Raw genomic sequence first — 22,097 nt, forward strand, 5'->3', positions numbered from 1 at the left:
CCGGGACCACCCGCGATGAGTGAATTCCCGCGAAGTAGGGATTCCCCTTCAAAAATGCTTAATTTGAATTTAATTCAAAAAAAATATATATATTTTTTTTTAAAAATGTTTTTTTTTTTACCCCCCTGTATACAGTACACCATATAGAATACGGGTAGAGAGAGTGGAATTCATATATATAACAAAAAACTGTAAAATATGTTGTTTCAATGTAATATTTGTATTATTATTTTTTTTTCCCAAAAAAATCTGCGAAGCTCTGAGTCCGCGATGGCTGAGCCGCGAAGTAGCGAGGGAACACTGTAAAACATTATAATTCAGGTTATATTTGTGGCCTACCCATTTGCCCATTTTTTAAGTTCCCATCAATGTAGTCTTAAAATGTTACTTATAATCATTACTACTTGCTGCATTTAATTAGTGAGAAAACAGCAGACAGTTTTTTTTTGTTTTAATAGTAAATCATTTTAACTGTATGGCACACTGTATGAAAACATAATGGCAATGACGAATACACTTTTAGCATGTTGCATAAATATAACTGTTGTATCAAATTTGGAAAAATATGCATTTACATTCATAGCAAACGCTATCACTGATTTCATCAGACCTCGTCTCTATGCAAAATAGTTTTTGAAAGACCATTCGCACTCAAAAACAGAAGCCCTTTTGGAAAAAAAAGTCACTAATTGCACATGTGAAACAAGTATTTAAATACTTGCAACACAGCCATTTTGCTTACCCCACAGAAAGGGTTTACAAATGGAAACACAGAAAAATGTCAACAAATGAACCACAAAAGAGAAGCAATAAATAAAAGCACATAAATTACATTATTGGTGTCAAAAACAATTAGTATTTATGACTATTACTCGGTGACAAATATTATGTACGGTATATCGCAAACTGGTAGATAGCAGCCTTCGTTCGCAATGGACAATTTACATTAAAAGCTGGCCACTGTTTGCGATTATCACTTTAGTCTTATCACAAGAAATAACAATGCAGCATGTTTCGTGCAATTTCCGTAAAGCGGAGTTTTCTGAGGAGACATTACATATAACCCCTCCAATGCACATAGTGCTAGAATATAATCTTAATTTAGCTGTTAAATATAATGTTGTGCTTTGAAATTCTGATAATTGTTTTATAGTACCTTTTTAAAAGTAAGTAGACAATGTAAGCACGAGTTTTACACTGAAAGCGAGCATAGTTTTGAAGCGCTAACATCATGTCATAAAGCACTACGAGCTGATGTATGTGCATTACTTTGCAGCAGGCTGGACATTTTTTGTCTTTTCACTTCTATAAGGTGTCTTCGAGAGAGACTGTTGGTCTTTAACTGGTCTTTTAATTGCTGTCTTAGTTGCTTGACCTGCAGTTGTTCTTTGCCAATCTTCTATTTTCTTCGATGTAATCGGCCCTTTCTTACTCGCTCCTAAAACATGTTTCTCAACACCTGCTGATTTTACTACAATGGAGTCTTTCTTATAATCTGTCTCAGAGTTGGTTCTGATTCGTGGTTTCCTGACTTGACTTCTACTATTTGTGTTTGTTGCCAATTCCTGTGGATGCTTTCTTGCATTGCCTATTGCTTGCATGTGCCTAAGATGGCTCTTTTCTGTTGATGGGCTGCCTGGGATCTGGGCCCCACCTACTCCTCCTTGGGCTCCTTGGTTTCTACTTTCTTTATTTGCTTCTGGTGTTTCGCTGCAACTTCTTTTCACAGGTGCCCCAGGTCGAGTTCTACGCTCTAGCAGTGGGCTGAGACGCGAGTGGCGTTGATAGGCGTACGCAGAACAACTGCCATTGCACAAAGGATAGCGAATATGACAATGAGGGCAGATTGGCAGTCGGGAATAAGTGGTAGTGGAGGCTGGTGACGGAGGATTGATAACGCATGGAAAAGCTCGTTGGTTGGGCCGTGCCCCTTTAGGGGAGTTAAGTCGTGATGATGGAGCTGTGTGAGGTCTGGGTGAGAGACCAGATGTGGCTTGAGGCCTTGTAGTTTTCCCAGCTTGTCGGATGCTCTCACTTTGAACAGTTTGTATTTGGAGCCATTCTAACTGTAGTAATCTCTCTAGGAATTTCTCTAAAGGTCCTACTGGTTTAGGCCTAGGAGCCCCACGACCTTCTGTTTGAAGAAACACTGCAAGTTGTCGAAGGCTCCATGTGTTAAAAGGTGGAGGAAGGAAGTCTGGATAACTGTGGGTAGGTGTCTTACACTCATCTTCATTATCACCATTTCCACGAGGTCCTGGGATGTCTAGTGGGAAGTCACTAGAGTTAATGACTTCAGCTCTAAGATTTAAATGAGGTGGCGTACAAGGAGTACAAGGTGATGGCAGGACAGGTAGCCTCTCTGAGTCAGACAGGTCACTGGCACTGTCACTGTCGTCAACTTTGTAAGGGTCTTGTAGGACCTCGGCTATGGGCGCTGGGGAATGCGATAGCGCGTGCCCCGATGTTTGGCGGAGACCCGATATTGGTGAGAGGGGGAGAGAAAGAGCTCGGCGATTTTTGCCCGTCGCCCCGTTATTCTGTTGGGACTCATTGCTGCATTGTGATGTCCGTTGATGATTTTTTCTTTCCTCATTTCTTTGTGCACTTGAATGCTGGCCAAGTTGAGGCCTAGTGTCACGCTCTTCTGCTGGGCTATGAGAAAGTTGCATAAATACAGATAAGCCTCAGGATTGACTGTACCCCAAACATAGAGTTTTCTCTCAAAACATACCTGGGGAGTTTGCTTGTATTTCGGGACGTGCCAGATTTAAACTTGGAATTCTTCGGTTGTGAACTCTGTAGAACAAACGTCTTTATTTATAGTGATAAAAAAGGCACCTTTGTTTTGCAGTTTGTTTGTTTTTTTTAAATCAATCAAAGTCTACTATCATTAATAGTCAATCATGTGACTAGCAGACAAAAAAGAAAACAATTTGCCACAAAGCAAAGTTTGGGTAGACCAGGGGTGGGCAAACTTTTTGGCCCAGGGGCCACATTGACTTAAAAAATTTGACAGATGGGCTGGGTCAGCACAAGATAGGATACATATAAAAAAAGTGCATCCGTTAATAGTACATATCAAACATAAACAGAAAAAAAGGACTAAAGTATTAACATACTCATCACTCATCATTTAAGTAAAAAGTATAAAGTAAAAAGGAATGTATTAAGAAGTATTAAAATGTCATTTAAAAAAACATAGCGGTGCTGTAAAACCCGAAAAACAAATAACAGTGGAGAGAGCTACTGCCACTGGCTTCCACCTGACGGCGCCATCTTGGGGAAAAAAAACATTATCTGGACAATGTTGGCGGGCCGGATTAAAAAGCCTAAATGGGCCGCATGTGGCCCGCGGGCCGTAGTTTGCCAATTCCTGGGGTAGACAGTTGCGCTTAACATCTTAATAGCCATTTTTCTTAATTATTTTTGTCAAAGCAAATTCCTCTTTTATTTGTCCCCGGGATTGAAAATGAACAGTTTAAACTAGGATGGAGAAAAAGGGTGATCTAATGATGATCTCATATAAATGTTACCATGACTGCTTTCTTATCATTTTGAACTATACAAGTAAATGGCCTCAAACGTATGCATTACAAGAAAACACCATTTGAATTGTTTTTGTATTAAGTATAATTTGCTTATTCACCCGATGCGTATTTGCCAAGGTGTTCTGGTCCTGTCCTGGTCCTGGATGGCCACTTTTCACTTGACTCACAGTTTTCTTCATCTGCTTACCTTTCTTTGAACTGTGCAAAGAAAATAGGTCAGCCTCACCTCAGCCTGCGCAAATCCAGTTATAAACACCATGGATTGAATACCGTACCTTGTCCTTGGTCCACTATTTTCAGAGTTTTTTACGCCAATCTTTTCTTTGGAAACGAGATGTTTCAGTGTCGTGGATTCTGTGCGTTCCTGTATGATCGGCCCCATGTTGTTTATCAACGGGAGTGGACATTTGTATCTATCAATTGACTTAACACACTAAGAAAGAAAACAATTTGGATCTTGGAATAGATGCTCCCTTGTAGAAAAAAGGCTGTTAACACCCATTTGTGGAAAATGACTGCAGTGCATTATGCGTCAGCGTGGACAGCTGCCTTTGTTGAACGCGTTGCTATCATCTTTCCCATTTAGTCTTTGCTCTGCGGCAACACACCAGCTTCAATTCCATTGAATCGGTAACAAATCCAACGTGCTAAAGATTTGTACGTCTCCGCTCTCGCCATTTTCAAGTGAATAACACGGTCGTAAAGATAATTTTTTTTGGCTCGTCTTTCTCAGCAATGACAGGTTTGTTTACCTACCAGTTACTGGCTTGCTACTAGCCGTGACGTAGTTAAACAAGTGCATTCTGGGAGTTGAAGTTTCAATATTCAGGTGTATAGTTTATTATAAATAATGCATAGATGGGACTTCAATAGGCTCCACAGTTGATTAGAAGGGATAGAGTACCCCTGGACCAGAAGAATATATTTTCCAAAACGTACATTATTTCTAAAAACACGGGATATGTCATTTAAAATCACTCAATTTCCCAGAAAACATCAGTTCAGTGTCGCTTCCTAAAACACTGCGAGCATCACAACTGAACGTCATCGGAAAAAAATGGAACTTGGACTTCGGTAGATAAGTATTATTGATCGAGACGTGACATTGTTGTCAAAGAAATGAAGGTTCTAATGGAGGGTACATCATGAAGTATTAGATCTACGAATTTTACATGGTGAGATTAATTTTACGTCTTATTTTATGAACAGATTACTGTGGTATTTTAGAAATTATGGCGGTCCGGCAAGTGGTTTGCACGTCGGCCTCACAGCTCCGGGTCCTGGGTTCAAATCCAGGTCAGTTTTGCTGAAGGCGAAATGCACGGATTGCCACTCACTTTGAGCAATTACATTTTAAATGAATCTGTATTCATTTACACAGTTTGTCATACAGTAGATGACAAGCCATACAAACAGAATATAAAAAGATTTCCCAACATTTTTTTTGCAGATAAGCAGGAAACCAGTGTCTGAAATCATGAACAGAGGCTGGTATATTGGCCAAGAGAAGATTTGGCCCACAACATCTGAACAGGACACAAGTTTGACCAAAGCGTCTACATTATTTTCCAAGTCCGGTTTGGTCAACCTGAATGAAATGCTACAGCACATAAAATGTGATGTAGAGAAGAAGCCGATACCCATCAGACCACCACGTCCCAGAACGTCAACCCAGAGTGTTCGGAACTGGCATACTACTACTTTGTGTGAAGCCATTCCAAAATCCATCATCCGACAACGTTCACTGTCCCTACCTCCTACCACAGAAAAGAAGAGAAAATGCAGAACTATTGGCGTACGATTTATTGACTCCCTTGGCTTAGATCTGGAGAATATAAAGTTTTTTAAATCTGGAGATGAACCATCTATACCACATCATGTCAGCTTTAAATTACTGATGGGAGCAGAGTTGGCAAGTGGAAACCATATGGAGATATCTTTACCCTACCTAAAACCTCTTTTTGACCAACAGACCAGTCAGCAACCAGGATTTTTACATCGTCTTTACAAACACAAAGTGTGTCTAGAGAGAGTCTTGGTTTTTGAATTTTGTGTCATTGGAATTGCCCAAGTACTCAACCTGGATTTTGAGAAAGATGTTACAGCTCGCTATTCGTTTACAGAGTGGAAGAGCTGTGCAGAAACAAAGGCTTCGTGGGTCTCTACCAGCACTAAGAATTGTGAAGGAGATAGTCAACTAACATGTGATACGTTCCGTTTCCATTTGCCTGTCCCACCATTCCTGAAGCCAGGGGCAATGTTGGAATTTGCTATTAAGTACACAGTTTGTGGAGCTGAATACTGGGACAACAATGATGGCCAAAATTACAAGTTAATTTGTCATAGCTACACACACACTGTGCCGAAAGAATGTGAGGATAGCATGGTTCACTTTTTTTAGTATGCTTATTGAAGGAGAAAAAAATGAAAAGCACACTTGATGATGGAAAAGCACCTTTTTTAAAAAATAGCTCCTACACTAAACCCACTCTAGCAATGAACTGACCATCGGTTAAATAATTAAATCTATCAGTAACGCAGTTATACCTTTTTTAGATGTTGTTTTTTTATACTGGTATGCTGCAAGCAATAAGATTTAAAAAAATATATATCATAGAATATATGTGCTGTTTTTATGAAAAGCAGTTTGGTAAGTCACTTAAAAAAGAAAAGGCTGCATGTCTTTCAATTCTTAGAGCAGTTTAATGAGCATTTTTAATAAATAAATGAAAATAAACAACGTCTGTCATGTGTTTTACAAATGAGCACGTTTTGTGTTATAAAGATATTAAGAAAAAAAACAGGAAACAAATTGAACTGTCCATCTGTTCTTTATCAAATTTAGTGGGAAGTTTACCACGTATAAAATAAATAATAACTGCCAAATATTGTGAGTATTTGTTAAAAATTATTGAAATTAATAAATACATTTTTTTAAAATAAATGTATGCCATAAAAGTTGAGTAGGCTTAGTTATCTTTGTATGAAGGCCCTTATTAATTATGACATTAAAGAAATAAACCTAATAAAATGTAGTTTCTTACTATTTACCCCACACATAATTCTTACCGGCTAGATAGCCATATGTGACCATATAGGCTATTTGACCGGTTACCGACTAAGGAGGCACTGCCTAAACGAAAAGTTTAAACTTCAGTGACCTGGATTCTATCACCGTCAATGTAAGTAATCTGGTAAGTAAGATTTCTTAAACGTATTTTTTCGTGCTTCAAAATTATACATTTTTAATGACTAGAAGTTATGCTAAACATAGGAGGAAATAGTTAAAGCTAGCTTGCACAAACACTCGGTGTAATTCAGATATCACGTTATAGAGAAGGCTAATACATAGTGCTAAAACTCAAACGTCTAATATTTATAGGTTTAAATACATAGCTCCTTAAGAAAATAATAATAATGAACAAAAGCGTTTTTTTGTGTTCGTGGCAAATCAATTACACTATCTAGACCTCATACATAGACAGTGCGATTCAGATTCGCATACGTGCGGGTAAAAATTCAAAATTAACATATTAGGCGTCTGAACCTTGAAATGCCACTAAAGTGCTGTGCTGTTACTTTATGTTCCTTCCTCACATATCTTTAACATAGGACCACATCCCACTGACTTATTTGAATGAAGATCTGAAGAATGGCGTCAGAGGTATAGTTTATTTTACTACTTTTATTTATTGTCATCACACTGTATATTGCATTTTGTCACTAATTATTCTGAAATGTTCCCATATGAAGGCTGTTATGAGTAAAATTGAGGTTGTCAATATTTTAAGATAGATGTAAATGTAAATAAAAGCTCATGTTCATTTAAAATAATTTCTGGATCATCCTGTTTTATGAGGATGGGCTGAAATTTTGATGAATGGGTGGATTTTATGGATGTTGCTTTATAACTAAAGTATTGATCCAAAGACGATTGCTTTTGATAACTATTTGCAGTTGGAGAAAGCAATTGCTGATGCATTGATCAGTCGGAATGTCACTTCTTTGAGAAGATTCCTCCAAAACACTACAAATGAAGCTGTCAAATGTTCTACAGATTTTCTCAATAAACTTGATTGCCTCATCAATCGGGTTAGTAGTTTACTTCCTTATAATGGGGGTTGTTGTCTTGTTTCTTGATTGTTGTTATTGCATTTTTTTTATCAGAGCTTGAGTGAAAAAGATTGTAATACTGCCAGTGATGCCCTCACAGTCATCTATAAATTGGGGAAGAACCTGAAATTTCCTACGGGCACTCAAGGAATTGCAGGAATAATAGACCAAGGATTGAGCCAGAAGATAAGTATATTCATTCTCAAGTTCCTGAGCCATTTTTGGCTAAATATATTATGTAGAACTGTTTAATATGCCCTGTGTGTTTTTCTTGGTATTATTTTTTTTCTCACCACATCCTCTGTATGAACTAATATTTATACATTCCCATATTAAGACAGAAAATATACTTAAACTGTGTCAAATTGTGCCTAAATTGTTAAGAAATGAAGCATCAACAGTCATGGTGTTATTTGATACACAACACTTGTTTTTAAAAAGAGATTAAACGCATAGTTAGGTATTCTCCCCTTCATGAAGCATCCCAAAATCTATGCTGAGATTAATTGGTCAATATTGGAACAGAGAAGGAATCCAATTGAAACTATAGAAGACCAAACTTGCCATATCGCGTGACTGGACGTTTGGTCGCCGGTCTTTTGGCCGCCGGTCTTTTGGTCGCCGGTCTTTTGGTCGCCGGTCTTTTGGTCGCCGGTCTTTTGGTCGCCCGTCTTTTGGTCGCCGGTCTTTTGGTCGCCGGTCAAATGTACTTAGATATTAAACTCTCTCTCTCTTAGATATCGAACTCTCTCTCATGGATATAATTTTGAGAACTGGCTTCAACAGTAAACTCTCTGTCACCATTTGACTGGCGACCAAAAGACCGGGAACCAAAAGGGACCAAAAGACCGGCGACCAAAAGACCGGCGACCAAAAGACCGGCGACCAAAAGACCGGCGACCAAAAGACGGCGACCAAAAGACCGGCGACCAAAAGACCGGCGACCAAAAGACCGGCGACCAAAAGACCGGCGACCAAAAGACCGGCGACCAAAAGACCGGCGACCAAAAGACCGGCGACCAAAAGACCGGCGACCAAAAGACCGGCGACCAAAAGACCGGCGACCAAAAGACCGGCGACCAAAAGACCGGCGACCAAAAGACCGGCGACCAAAAGACCGGCGACCAAAAGACCGGTGACCAAAAGACAGGCCACCAAAAGACCGAGGACCAAAAGACCGGCGACCAAAAGACCGGCGACCAAAAGACCGGCGACCAAAAGACCGGCGACCAAAAGACCGGCGACCAAAAGACCGGCGACCAAAAGACCGGCGACCAAAAGACCGGCGACCAAAAGACCGGCGACCAAAAGACCGGCGACCAAAAGACCGGCGACCAAAAGACCGGCGACCAAAAGACCGGCGACCAAAAGACCGGCGACCAAGAGACCGGCGACCAAAAGACCGGCGACCAAAAGATCGGCGACCAAAAGACTGGTGACCAATTGTCCGAACACCGCCATATCTTGTAAGATGCCATTTGCCAATTAACTTAGTAATAGTATCATCATGCTGTTGTGTAAAAAAAGGCAGCCCCCCCAAATTAATCCCTATTCCTTATTTCTACTTAAATATGATCGAAGCCACCACAAAAACCACCATAAATTATTACTGAGATTTTTAGAGGGCCGTTTTTGCCGTATTATTTTTGCACAGAGATCGGTTACATACATGAGCCAAATCAAGAGTCCCTTTAATCAGATTTTTGCACATGTGCACATGGTTCAGTGGTTCGACAAATGCAAACAACTGTGGATTCAACACGGACCGCATTGGGATCGGTCTTTGTCCAGACTCTCAGAGGACTTCTTTGATGCATTAATGGTGAGCTTCTGACAGTAGTCAGTATAATATACTTCCACAAATTTAAAGACATGTTTTTAATTCATCGGATTGTTTTGTGTGACAGATGGTCCATAAAGCATCTAAGGACGGTATGAGTTCAAATGTCTATAAAAATATATTCAGTTCAATTTCTCTTAATGAGTGTGAAGTCTTATTTATTTACAGGAATGTTTGGAATTCAATTCTTCCTGTTTCACATTGGCCACTTGGTAAACGATGTCAAAATTTGCATCTTCATCAGAAAAGAGGTCTGATTTGCCACTTTTTTATAACCTTAAACATTGCTGTTGAATTTAATTATTATCATATCCACAGGCTATCTCCACATTGAACATAATTCTGAAAAAAGTACCGGCTTCACCTGAAGGAGAAAAGATCCTGACCTCACCGGAAACCTCAGATATGATGTATATATGTTAAAATTATTTACAAGTCTTTTTACTGTTATTTCATTGTTAAATGTATCATATTGCAGGACAAACATGGCTGGTCAGATAATGGAGTGTGGTGGTACCTACTGTTTGAAATACCTTATTTACTAATATTTTCTTCTTTAATTCCTAAACAGTCAAAAATTCATAACACAATCTGTTTGTATTAGATTACGACATGCAGGTTACCCTGATTGAGTTACTATTCCGGTTGACTACAACTGATCAAAGGCGGAAGCTATGTTCTCATTGGTTCAGCCAGTCTCAAGCAGCAGATGCCTTTTGTCAAATACAACCTTTGGAGTTTGAAGTGGTAAATTTGTTTTAATATGACACTATTTCTCAACCTCTATTGAGCTGAAGCCATATTTTTTTTCATTATACAACATCTTTCAGCAGTGCCAGTGCCTGTATGATCATAGAACTGAAGAAATTTACCTTAAATTTACCGACTTACAGTCAAAAGTTTTGGGGGACAGGCCACAAAGACAAAAATGATGGTTATAAAATTGGATGATTTCCAACAGTACACTTGATGATTTCCACATCTTACAGCTTGCTAGTGGTTGGGAATCACCACATTTTGATTACCGTATTTTCACGACTATAAGGCGCACTTAAAAGTCTTAAATTTTCTCCAAATAGACACTGCGCCTTATAATCCAGTGCGCCTTATATATGAAAAAAAAACAGAAAACTAACAACGAAAAACCACCACTGTCGGATATTAAAAAAACACAAACGCCTGAACTGAAACAATACTGTTAAATATGCAAATGCCATCTTAGTTTACAAAATATTCCATCATATAGCTCCTCCCCCACTGCCAGATTTTATACAAAAAAAATCCAAAACATCAACAATGGCTGGCTCTAGAGGTGACTGTGTAGTGAGTGCTTCATACCTGGAAGTCAATAGCAATTACCGTATTTTCACGACTATAAGGCGCACTTAAAAGTCTTACATTTTCTCCAAAATAGACAGTGCGCCTTATAATACAGTGCGCCTTATATATGGAAAAAAGTCATTCATTGAGGGTGCGCCTTATAGTCGTGAAAATACGGTGTGCAAATTTACAGTTTATAGCAATTTTCTTATCAACCTGTCTAATTTTAGGATTGCCGTACATTTCTGAACTTCGTGAACGGATTACAAGGTGACAGTAGAAGGTAGGCAAAAATTATAACATCTTTCCAGCAAGTGTTATCACAATTGAATGTATTTTTAATAAAACATGTATATACATTTTTTTTCAATGAACTGAGAATAAGCAGAACCGCTCATCCTCCTGTATTTTGTCCTCTACCACAGAGTGAAGTCCTACCCATGTTTTGAGGTTTATCTGGATGATTATAAGGTCAGTATCTATTAATCTTGGTTGAGAACAACCATATGTCCTGTATATTGATAGGATTGTTACATATATGGGAAGTGGTGTTTAATGCATGTTGGTCAAAGAGATTTTCATAAACATTTTTGCTTATGCTTTAGCTCCTGATGCCATCCAATGACAAGCTGGACAAATTCTGGATTGACTTCAACCTCGGCAGCCAGAGCCTTTCTTTTTATTTCTCATTTGCTGATGAAAAGACTCCGGTATGTCTAGATTGAAAAGTATCCAAATTTTACATTTTATTATTACATAAAATATTTGCCTAAGCAGTTTTTTTGTCTTTTGCAAAAATACACTAAATGAAAAATGTGAAGAATTTTGATATTTATGAAAAGTAGTAATAAGTTTTGTAAAGAAATGACTTGGGCAATTATTTTAAGAGGGTGACAATATTTACATATGAATGATTAATTGACATCTCCATGTAGACAGGTCTCTGGGATTCAATCTGTATCTCTGTGAATGAGCTCCACAGTTACAGCCTTACAGGTACATTATATGCATTTAATGGACTTAAAATATATAAGATAAGGCATTTGATAGTGAACACTATTACTTTGATCATAAAAAAAATAAATGTAAGCAATCATCATTAAAAAAAAACATTGAATTTAGTGCATGTCTTTCGCACAAAGTGAAAAAAGTGAATTAGAGATATTAACTTGGTGAAGTTTTTTGTTTTAGTTTATGAATATTTCTTCAAAAAATATAATGCACACACAGCTATAAGTCATTAAAGGTGTAGTTTGTATGCAGTCTACGTCTATGCTAAAATAGCAATCATAATATTTCACTAATCATTGATTGTGTAGAAGAAAAATGTACTTCATGGTTCTTTGTTTTCTTGTAATACTTTGTGGGAGTTTGACACATGTCATACACAAACTCAGCTATTTTTGATAAATATATTTAAAAAGGGGGAAGATGTGGAAGGAGAAGAATGAATTCATGTTTCACTTGTATACATACTTGTGCCCATTCCCTCCAGAGAAGGGAACAAAACAAATTTTACAGTTACGGTTCTCTGAAGTGGTCATGACAGGCAGTTTGAAAGGATCAAACCTCACCATTATCTTCTGCTCCAATTTGGACATACTGCCTACTGTTTGTAACATCTATGGACAGAGAAAGGACAAGGTGAAGTACTGACAATATGCATATTTTAATTGCACTACCAGAAATGTATTCATAATGTATAGATTGCAAGTACGGATTAGGTGATTGCCTGTAGTACACAAAAACACCCGTTTTTGGTGAAAATTATATTTTAGGAAAATATCTGGGGAAATTAATAAACAAGTTTTCTTCCCCTGCAGAGCATATTGATAAAGACATCTGTTGCAAATATGGCACTCAATGTCAATGTTGAGAAAGAGAACTCCCAGGTAAACTGCATACTTAACTCAATAATATTTGTAACACAAATAGTAAAGAGTGCATGTCATTTTACTCCCTGTTAAATTAAACAGGCAGCAGTTTTTTGTTGGTTTATTATTTATTGCTTGTTTTTATTCAAGCCAATATTGCACTTTTGTGTAAATCATTCCTCATTTTTTTTAAATTTTGTATGCAGGTTGCAGCCAACATGATGCATCCTAAATTGACTACCTTAGGAAACAGCAGTTCAAAAGGTCACATTTTAATGATCTTTGATATTTGTTTGACGACTCTATCATTAAAGTGGGAAATTGAAAATATAATCTGAGTTTTAGAAGATGTAAATACTTAATTGTGGTTTGGTAATCACTTTTTTGAAAGTATTGGAACTTGTTTGAATTGGTATTTGGCTACATCTGACTATTAATTTAAGGTGTATCCTTCCTTTTAATAATCATAATAATATGAATGATTTTTTTCTTTGTGTCAGACAATCCAAATGAGAGCAAAAGGAAACCATTTCTGAAGAGTTATATGGCTTCGGATAAAAGAGAATGTGTTGCCATAGTAGGACAAAAGACCTCTGATAATAAAACTCTCAAATATGGAATGACAAAGCAGGTATGGTGTTACTCTGAACATTTTATTGACGTAGTTAATTCCTAAATGGTCATGGTATTAAAACTTGTGACAATATTGCTATGATGTCTTAATCTAGACCACATTTGCTGTTTCTCCCATTACGGATATTTTCTCCTTTTCGATTATACATCATTAGACCATTATTTTCGAACATAAAAAACTATTGGGGCGGCCCGGTGGAGCGAGTGGTTAGCCCATTGGGCTCACCGCTCTGGGGTCCTGGGTTCAAATCCAGGTAATGTCCATTTGTGTGACCTTTGCATGTTCTCCCTGGACCTGCTTTGGTTTGCTCCGGGTACTCCAGTTTCCTCCCACATTCCAAAAACATGCATGGTAGGCTGATTGGACACTAAATTGCCCCTTGGTATGGGTGTGAGTGTGCATGGTTGTCCGTCTCATTGTGCCCTGCGATCGACTGGCCACCAATTCAGGGTGTCCCCCGCCTCTGCCCCGGCTGGGATAGGCTCCAGCACCCCGGCGACACTAGTGAGGATAAATCGGTTCAGAAGATGAGATGAAAAAAAAAATGAAGTTTGTTTACTTTTTGCCTGTTCGGTAAATGTTTATCTTGTTCCGCTTGCAGCCGTAAGCACATACTATGTGATAGATTTGGTGACAGCTTCTCTTTGTTTGCTTGTCTGACAGAACTTGCCACTGATAAGTGAATCAGAAAAGAGACTAACGGGACAGGATACAGAGCAATCCCTAGGTAAGTGATTTTCAGGCATTTTAATCCCATAATAAGTAACGTGTGTGTATTAAGAAACATCCTTCCCTCACGTATTTTCCACCAGAGGATACTATTCTGCCTGACACACTAACTGAGAAAATTGTGTAAGCATGAAAAAGAAACTTCATATTGTATTATTTTTAGGAGTTTATAGGGTATATGTGATAAGCATGTACAACTATGTTCAGGGCTTGGAGAAATAAAATGTCATCAATGGATGTACCGTGGCCTGTGCAAAAATTGTCACAGCATGGTAAGTAATGTGCAAATAATATTTGGTGTCATTCCGAAAAGCAAATTTTTTTTAGTAATAAAACTACAAAATCTTTTATTTAAAGTTTAGTTTTTGTTACTAAACAATCCTCTGATTTTCTAGAGAAATTTGCAAATGTTGCAAAGAAGCCACAGCACCCCAAAGAAAAAATCTCCAGGAGCTCACATGATTTGGAACTGTGTACTCTCAAAAATATAACATACCGGAGGAAACAACTTGACAATACCATGAACAAAGATAGGCGTTCATTGATGGGAGCTTCAAATGGGAAATCTACATCAACCAACCAGAAGAAGAATTCAAATGCTGGGGTATTCTGCTTTTTCTATACTACATAATATGACACAAGATGTAAACATATTTTTCCCTATTTTAAAACCTTTCAAAGTACACTATACAATATCTTATTGTATAATAATAATCATTATAAAATAACATAAATTTTTGAGGGAAAATATGAAAACATTTTTTTATAGCTTTAGGCTAACTAATAATAAGCACCATCAGTCATATTATGAGCAAATTTGAGTGTTTGTTTAATATGTGGAGTTGAACGTTCAATTATAAAGTAAAAACCCTTCAGTAACAGGTGAAATTTGAACACTTTTATTTACAAGTCATGTCACCAGAAGATGCCACCATTTAAGATCATTTCTTCCCACTATGGCAGCAGCACAAAAAGCTCTTTTGGGGTACGGTCGTTGGTGAGGCATGCAAATATTCCATCCCCTAATATTGTCTCAAAATAGCCAACAGGGAGGATCCATTATGAGTGCGTGCGAGGAGTTTTCACTAAGTTTGAATGGATTGTGATGTAACTGTCGTTCAAATACACACTCCGAGTGTCCCGACCCTAAATTACTGTCTTCACAATATGGCTGCGCTCATAAGCACTGTAAATTTTTTTCGTTGAAACATATTTTCTCCAATATCAGAGGTCTACGAAATTCTACATTAGTAGACATATCTTCCGCTTCGTTTACCTGACAGTGACTAATCGAAACTTGGCAGGGTTTATATACATCAGATTCGTTTGGCGAGAAAATCAAACATAGTAATCTAATACATTTGTTATTTTTTTGTTTAGAGAGCTATCTCAAGCTATTCCACAAAAAGGCAATCCGAAGAAAAAGCTGGAAGTAGATCACAGAAAAGGATTCCTAGTGTTAACAGGTGCACATTCTACTGCAATAAGAGTGATCACATTATGTGTTGTTCTACAACGAAAAGAGTCATAAAACACATGCACTCATAATTTTCTTTGTTTTTCTGCTTTAGTATTAAGTTGCTTCCCAAGAATGAAGTAAGTGTTTGTACTGTTTTATTGCGAGAAGAGATTTGATTTACTCATGATTTTTTAAAAACTTTCTTGCACTTTAACATTCCATAGAAAAATGCACAGGCAGATGTTTTCAAACCCCACAGTAAGATCACATCGAATTCTGAAAACCAAAGGTAATATGTGTAATTTATACTGTCATTTCTGCACTGTACTATAGACTAAATAAACTGTACACTGCAAATTTTACAAAATTTAAGAAATAATATCAATTTAGAGATATAGAAGTATAATGTAAAATAATTGACATTTTGCATTCAAATTGTAATTTATTTCAACTCTTTTACAGAAAAAATGTTTATGAATTCACCACTGAGGAACAATTTAGCCCTGAGGTAAATACTGTATTTTTCTATCTTATGACACCAGAAAGTGTAACAATCAAAGTTATTGACACTGCAGTGTTTGCTTTTAGGTAACATTCAACACATGTATTGGCAAATCAGCCACATCATGCAAGTATGTCTAACTATTGAATACAATTGAGATTACTTGTATTCAAATTTATTTCATTTAATTATACTTTTTTATTTTTTTATTAACAGAGGTGTCAGTAAATCTCCAGAATACTCTATAACAACCTGTACAGGAGAACTGGCAAAAACTGTATGTGTCCTTTTTCAGATTTTTTTATTCATTTATTAAAAAATTTACTCTTTTAAATAACAAATTATTTCTCTGTTTGTGAACTGAAAATTTCAGGAAAAGCAGAATGGAAAGACACATTTGTTCACTACCAAAGAAGATACAAGTTTTCCAAATGCCAGCCGGCTGAAGCTCTCAAACAAGAAAGCAAAATGCAAAAATACACAATCCCAAAAGAAATCAACTATGGATAAAGCATTTCAGCCTCAAAAATCAAGTACAATATACACACACACACAAATCAAATACAGAACTGCTGACACAAAGTTTAAATTTAATTAAAACGCTCAATGTTATATGGTTAATCAGCACATTTCCTTAGTTTTAAATTTGTTTTCTCCTGTTAGGAGAAATCACGCCTTTACCCCGAGGTGTCCTGACATCTAGAAATAGAAATTCAGGACATAACAAGGTAAGTATGATGTACACATACAGTATTTTCCATTTTAACTCGTGTAACATAACTACAGTCAGCCACAAGGTGTCATTATTACTTTAAATAAGCGATACTTTATACTTGTACTATAGGAGTGCTCGCCTAACAAGCCAATTTCAAAAGCTGTCGAACTCTGTGAAAAGAAAAGACCCCGTCGGACTGCCACTTTGGGTAAGAACTATACCGAGCCAGACAGCGATGACATCTATTCAACATTCGAAGCACCTCAACAAACCAAGGTAAGGAACTGTGAGAAATCATGCCAGCCACTTACCACTTACTTAAATGATTAACATCACAATACTTTCAATATTTGCTGAATATTTATTCAAAGGAACCTTCAGTCTTTGAAAGTTAAACTTCCTCATCTTGGCAAAATGCCATTAAAAAGCACTGGATTTTGTTTACGTTTTTTTATGACTATAAGGCGCACTGCATTATAAGGCGCACCCTCAATGAAGGACACATCTTTTTTTCCATATATAAAGCACTGGATTATAAGGCTATTTTGGAGAAAATTTAAGAGTATTAAGTGCGCCTTATAGTTGTGAAAATATGGTACTTTTAATTTCCAATTGTGCCTCGTTGTTTTATAATGTATATGATAAGACGTTCTTATTCTCTAGAGTTACTAATTTTTTTTTTGCAAGGTTAACTGGTAAATTTATCCCCTGAATTGGCATTCATTAAAAATTAAAAGTCTTAAATTTAACCTGATAAACAGGAACACTGTAATTTAAATGTCTGTCACATCCTTTCCTGTGTAAGGATCACACCCTATAGACTTACCATCCATTCCATTTCTATTAATTAGCGGAAAAGTCAAGATACCCAACCAAAGAAGGCCATGACTAAAAAGACTCCAGCACAAAATGACATCTCCAACCATTCATGTATAGAGAAGAGCCAAAGTAAGTAACTACCACTAGTTAACTCTTTCAATGCTATTGAAGATGATAAACTTGCAATCTGGTGTGAATATAAATGAATTTGTCATAGTACAGGTGTCACTAACTCTGGTCCTTAAGGACAACTATCCAGTCTGTTTTCCATATTTCCCTTCAAATAACCTAATGAGATATTTTCTACAACAATTAAAAACTCATTGGGTCAAATGCTCATATCGTGAGGTTACATTGTACTTGAAAGTTTAAATAGGACAAGATATTTGAACACCTGTGCTTGTTTTGGACCCTTCCAGGCCGTGAAATATCCACTCACTTAATGGAGATGGCCATCTCTCCTGCCTTCAATCTGCCAGTGTCTTCCACACTAAAGGTGACAAATTATTTCACACACACACACACACACACACACACACACACACACACACACACACACACACACACACACACACACACACACACACACACACACACACACACACACACACACACACACACATATACAGAGAATATATGTATATATAATTTAATCACTCTGTTCTTTTGTCTTATAGTCACATTTGATCCAGCAGTCTTCAATTTCAGTGTGCTCTTCTCCGTTGGCATCCACAAAGTCCATTGCCACTTCTCCCCATTCAGAGTTTTCTGTCACAATGAATCAGGACCTAAATTGTAATTTTACTACAGATTCTGATTTATCTCAGGTTTCTGTTTGTCTGTCCATTCAAGTTGAGCAAAGCGCGATTGCCTCAACAATTGAGGTAAGTTGTACTTTATCACAGGTGAATGAATTGTTTTTTTGTAACTTTGAAATAATTTTCTTTCTCAAATATTAATTGTTTGCTGACAGAAAACAACATATTCAAATTCAGGATCTAATCCGATGCCAGGTAAACATAGATTTAACATTCAATTCAACTACTGATGTGTGTGCTTTAGTAAAAGCAAGCAAGTTGAGAACTGTTTAAAGAATTTAAAAGAAATCCCACATTGGCGTATTGATTTCTCTGTCATCTTTAGTATCAGAGGAGACCACCGAAGGCAATGGCCTAGCCACCTGCTCTCAAATGATGGCAAATCACTGCAACATGGATGGTGGATATGGCGGGAACCACGTGGGAAATTTTGGGTTACCTGATGTTGGTGTTAACCTCAGTAAATTCTCTGTGCAACTGAGCAACAAACTAAAGGCAAAGTTACACACTGAAAGCATCTTCATTTTCTGCACATTCATGTATAATACCCAACTCTATTCTTACATATTTTACATAACAAAAATGTGCCTTGAATTGCATGCTTACTACCGTATTTTGCTGTTTAATATAAACCTACCCATTTAATATACCGAGGTTTACTAAATGGCAGGGGTATATTAAATGGCAGGGGTATATTAAATGGCAGGGGTATATTAAATGGCGCACAAACGTGAGGCTCAAAAAAGCAAAAATCATTTAATATACCCGGGTATGTTAAATGGCAAAATACGGTAGGTTTACTCAGAGAATTTAGAGAACAAAACCTTTGCAATTGCTTTTGTAACTCCAACGACTCACCAAACGAGCAGATATGAAATTGGTGATGGTGTGACATTACTTTTGCTTCTAACACTCCACTATGGCGACATTGATTTCTTAATTTTTGGATTTGGCCAAAAATTGTCATTCCAGTGCAATGCTACTTGATATGGTTGTAAAAAAATTATCTTTAAATGTTTTTCACGACAGAATGATGTCAAGACAATGAGCAGTTTTTACAAAGAAAACATGAAGACCATGCAGGAACATATCTTTTCTCTCCAGACGCAACTTGGCAAACACAGGTCAGTCAGTATGTTCTCTGAATAAATGTTGCCAGTAAAAATGATATCGAAAGGCAAGAACTAAAACATTAGTGGTCTCTTCTGTACGGGAGTCCAAAATGGTCCTTTTTTGTTTCTCATTGTCTTGTTACATAAACTTTGGTTATTATTATTATTCCACATAATAAAATTAACAGCTATAAACCATGGTCGATGGATAGAGCCTTGAAGATTAAACTGGTTTCCTCCAAATTCCTCTACAGGAAATTTGGAGATGTTCAAAAGGTTTTTCTGAAAGAGATTCACAAAATGAAGCAGGCGAGGACTATGCTGAATAGCAACGAAAAAGAATTAAAGGTATTCTCGCTCTTAGATCAAGTCATGAATTCCCCCCTCATCTCAACACCACCAAAAATAACTCACAAAGAAAAATAAATGTTAATGGTTTGTTGGAATTTTCAACATTGTTGTGATCAATTGCATTATCTCTTTTATAGATATGCTTAGAAAAGCACAACACACTTTTCCAGTCATATCACAAGCAGGCGATCAAAAGGTAAAAAATGCTGATTTTAGATGGCATCCTAGTCAGATATGATAGTAAGTAAAAGTTCGATGTTAGTTTTATAAATGTTCTTGCCTCTACTTGCAAGTTAGGCAAGATAGCTTGCTAGTTAGCCTCTGGTGTTATCTTAATCTTAAGAGAACGTGTATGCTTTAATATTTTAGGGACATTTAGCTGGGAGTGACGCCGTATGTTCATACAGGGGTGTCAAACATATGTCCCGCGGGCCGGATCCGGCCTGTCTGGTGGTTTCGTACGGCCCGGGGAAGAAAGCTGCATTGTATAAAAAAAAAAGAATTTTCTTTAAAATTTGTAGTTCTTGTATTATCCGCTACGGGTGCCGTGTTTTAGTATGCAGACAACATGAATTGACATTTATTTATGTTCTTATGTTATTCTCTTGTTCATAATATATTGTTCACAATGAAAAAAGGAAAATTCTTTTAATAAACATTTTGATAATTTACTCATTCTTTGCACTAATTATTAGTATTAGTGACTAATACAAAGGAAAAAAGTGGGCTTATTGTTAGTTCTATGTAATTTTGCAATGAGTTTACTGGTCCAGCCCGCTTGATCTCAAATTAAGCTGTATTCGGCCCGCAGACCAAAGGGAGTTTGACACCCCTGGTTTAATCTATTGTAATCCAGTTGTTTTAACGGCTTTGGGAAGGAAAAGGGAACCCATGAATTCATACCTTTTTTACTAATGTGATTATTCATCTAGCATGGATGTCCTGAAGAGAACCCTGCGAGATCTACACTTCAGCCATAAGCACGACGAGAAATTATTCACATTTCAGGTCTGAACCAAGTTTTAATACAATACTATATAGAAACTGTCTCATTATATATGGGCTGATATCTTTGTAACATTTCTGTTGTATCATTACCTCATATGTAAAATTGCCCAATGTGTATCATGTTGTGTGTGCGACACTATATGACTGACGTTCACTGTTAACAGATGGCGCATCTTAAAAAAGACATGGAGTCAATCCAGGAGCGCCTCCTCAAAACAATGGCAAGTGGAAATGCAACTGATGATCAGGTTTGACACCAGTTTAGTTTTCTCTTATATTATGTCTCATTCAATTTAGTTAGTTTACAGCACAGCTTTTGTACAAAAGTTTGATTGGATCTTCCTTATTTGGTAGAAAAAATGTCAAATTCTTCCTTTGTCAAATTACACATTATAGGATGTATATTTGAGATTATCCCGAGAAGGAGTGCTCAACTTTTTTGATCAATTATTTACTTTTTTAGTACCTTTGGCCCACCTGCCACTTCATTTTATTTTTTTTAAAGTCTATATTGGTGGTCATCTTAAACAATTACCATGATTGACAGGTTGGGCACTCCTTGTGTAGATCTCTGTCCTGACTTCTTCCAGGTATAAGGTCATGGCAAGTCTCTCTGGTCTTTATTGATTTATGTTGGCTTTCAAAATTTAGTCTCGTGGTGGGGCGAGAAGCACAGACTCGTTTTGAATGAATCTACCACTGGAGCAGAGTTTTGACGTAAAGGCATTGAAACTCACATTGTCGCTTGTCGTCAATTTTTAGTTCAAACCTTCCAAATGTCCCAGCAGTTTAAAATCAGTCCATATTTGAACAGAGAAGAAGTCCAATTAAAACCACAGAATGCCAGATGGACTTTGCATGTATCTTCTACATGGCAAAGGGGCAGGGCATGCCAATCTAGTGGTCGTTTGCTACCATCATCACATTGTTCTGCCTGTTTTCATTTTGCAGCAAAGGGGGCAATGGAAGATTTAGGACATCTGTTTTGTGTTCATGGTCATCAATAGAAAGAAGTTATTTTAAAAGAACAGTTAATTATTTGTCATAATAACTTTGTTCTGTATAGTTAAATGTTGCTCTTTCATGTAAGTTTCCAATTTGTCATTAAATGAATTTGTTATAAACTCTAATTTGTTTGTGTAAATTAACAAATAACTTTCAATCAATTTTGTATCGTATCATTTTACATCAATTCTGAAGGAAAATCTAAGTTTTTCCAACAAAATCCATTCAAATTCATACTTTCAGTTCC

At 37.0% G+C, this 22,097-nt stretch overlaps 3 protein-coding genes across 3 annotated transcripts; 2 read left to right on the forward strand and 1 right to left on the reverse strand.

Moving 5' to 3' along the window:
- Positions 1-446: 446 nt before the first annotated feature.
- fam217ba (family with sequence similarity 217 member Ba) lies at positions 447-4,326 on the reverse strand. Its single transcript, XM_077729336.1, has 4 exons — positions 3,827-4,326; positions 3,650-3,749; positions 2,735-2,799; positions 447-2,655 (listed from the first exon to the last, which is right to left on the reverse strand). Exons 1-4 carry the CDS (start codon positions 3,931-3,933, stop codon positions 1,266-1,268), a joined length of 1,662 nt encoding a protein of 553 aa, XP_077585462.1. The 5' UTR covers positions 3,934-4,326; the 3' UTR covers positions 447-1,265.
- A 208-nt stretch (positions 4,327-4,534) lies between these two features.
- Positions 4,535-6,285, forward strand: ppp1r3da (protein phosphatase 1, regulatory subunit 3Da). Its single transcript, XM_077731379.1, has 2 exons — positions 4,535-4,726; positions 5,002-6,285. The coding sequence occupies exons 1-2, from the start codon at positions 4,724-4,726 to the stop codon at positions 5,950-5,952; spliced, it is 954 nt and encodes a 317-aa protein (XP_077587505.1). The 5' UTR covers positions 4,535-4,723; the 3' UTR covers positions 5,953-6,285.
- A 97-nt stretch (positions 6,286-6,382) lies between these two features.
- sycp2 (synaptonemal complex protein 2) lies at positions 6,383-21,864 on the forward strand. The gene is made up of 42 exons (XM_077727522.1): positions 6,383-6,733; positions 7,164-7,215; positions 7,509-7,643; positions 7,719-7,850; positions 9,382-9,486; positions 9,572-9,596; positions 9,673-9,755; positions 9,823-9,914; positions 9,983-10,017; positions 10,109-10,251; positions 11,055-11,107; positions 11,250-11,295; positions 11,430-11,534; positions 11,760-11,820; positions 12,320-12,468; positions 12,648-12,716; positions 12,905-12,962; positions 13,199-13,329; positions 13,996-14,059; positions 14,145-14,184; positions 14,269-14,333; positions 14,457-14,665; positions 15,442-15,527; positions 15,633-15,657; positions 15,745-15,809; positions 15,983-16,028; positions 16,109-16,152; positions 16,239-16,299; positions 16,396-16,555; positions 16,686-16,750; positions 16,867-17,013; positions 17,589-17,685; positions 17,976-18,052; positions 18,234-18,440; positions 18,530-18,569; positions 18,700-18,869; positions 19,404-19,498; positions 19,741-19,834; positions 19,975-20,033; positions 20,770-20,845; positions 21,010-21,093; positions 21,797-21,864. The coding sequence occupies exons 2-42, from the start codon at positions 7,204-7,206 to the stop codon at positions 21,818-21,820; spliced, it is 3,534 nt and encodes a 1,177-aa protein (XP_077583648.1). The 5' UTR covers positions 6,383-6,733; positions 7,164-7,203; the 3' UTR covers positions 21,821-21,864.
- The last annotated feature ends 233 nt before the right edge of the window (positions 21,865-22,097 follow it).

Source organism: Stigmatopora nigra, chromosome 1 (assembly GCF_051989575.1).
Source record: "Stigmatopora nigra isolate UIUO_SnigA chromosome 1, RoL_Snig_1.1, whole genome shotgun sequence".
Classification (NCBI taxonomy): Eukaryota; Metazoa; Chordata; class Actinopteri; order Syngnathiformes; family Syngnathidae; genus Stigmatopora; species Stigmatopora nigra.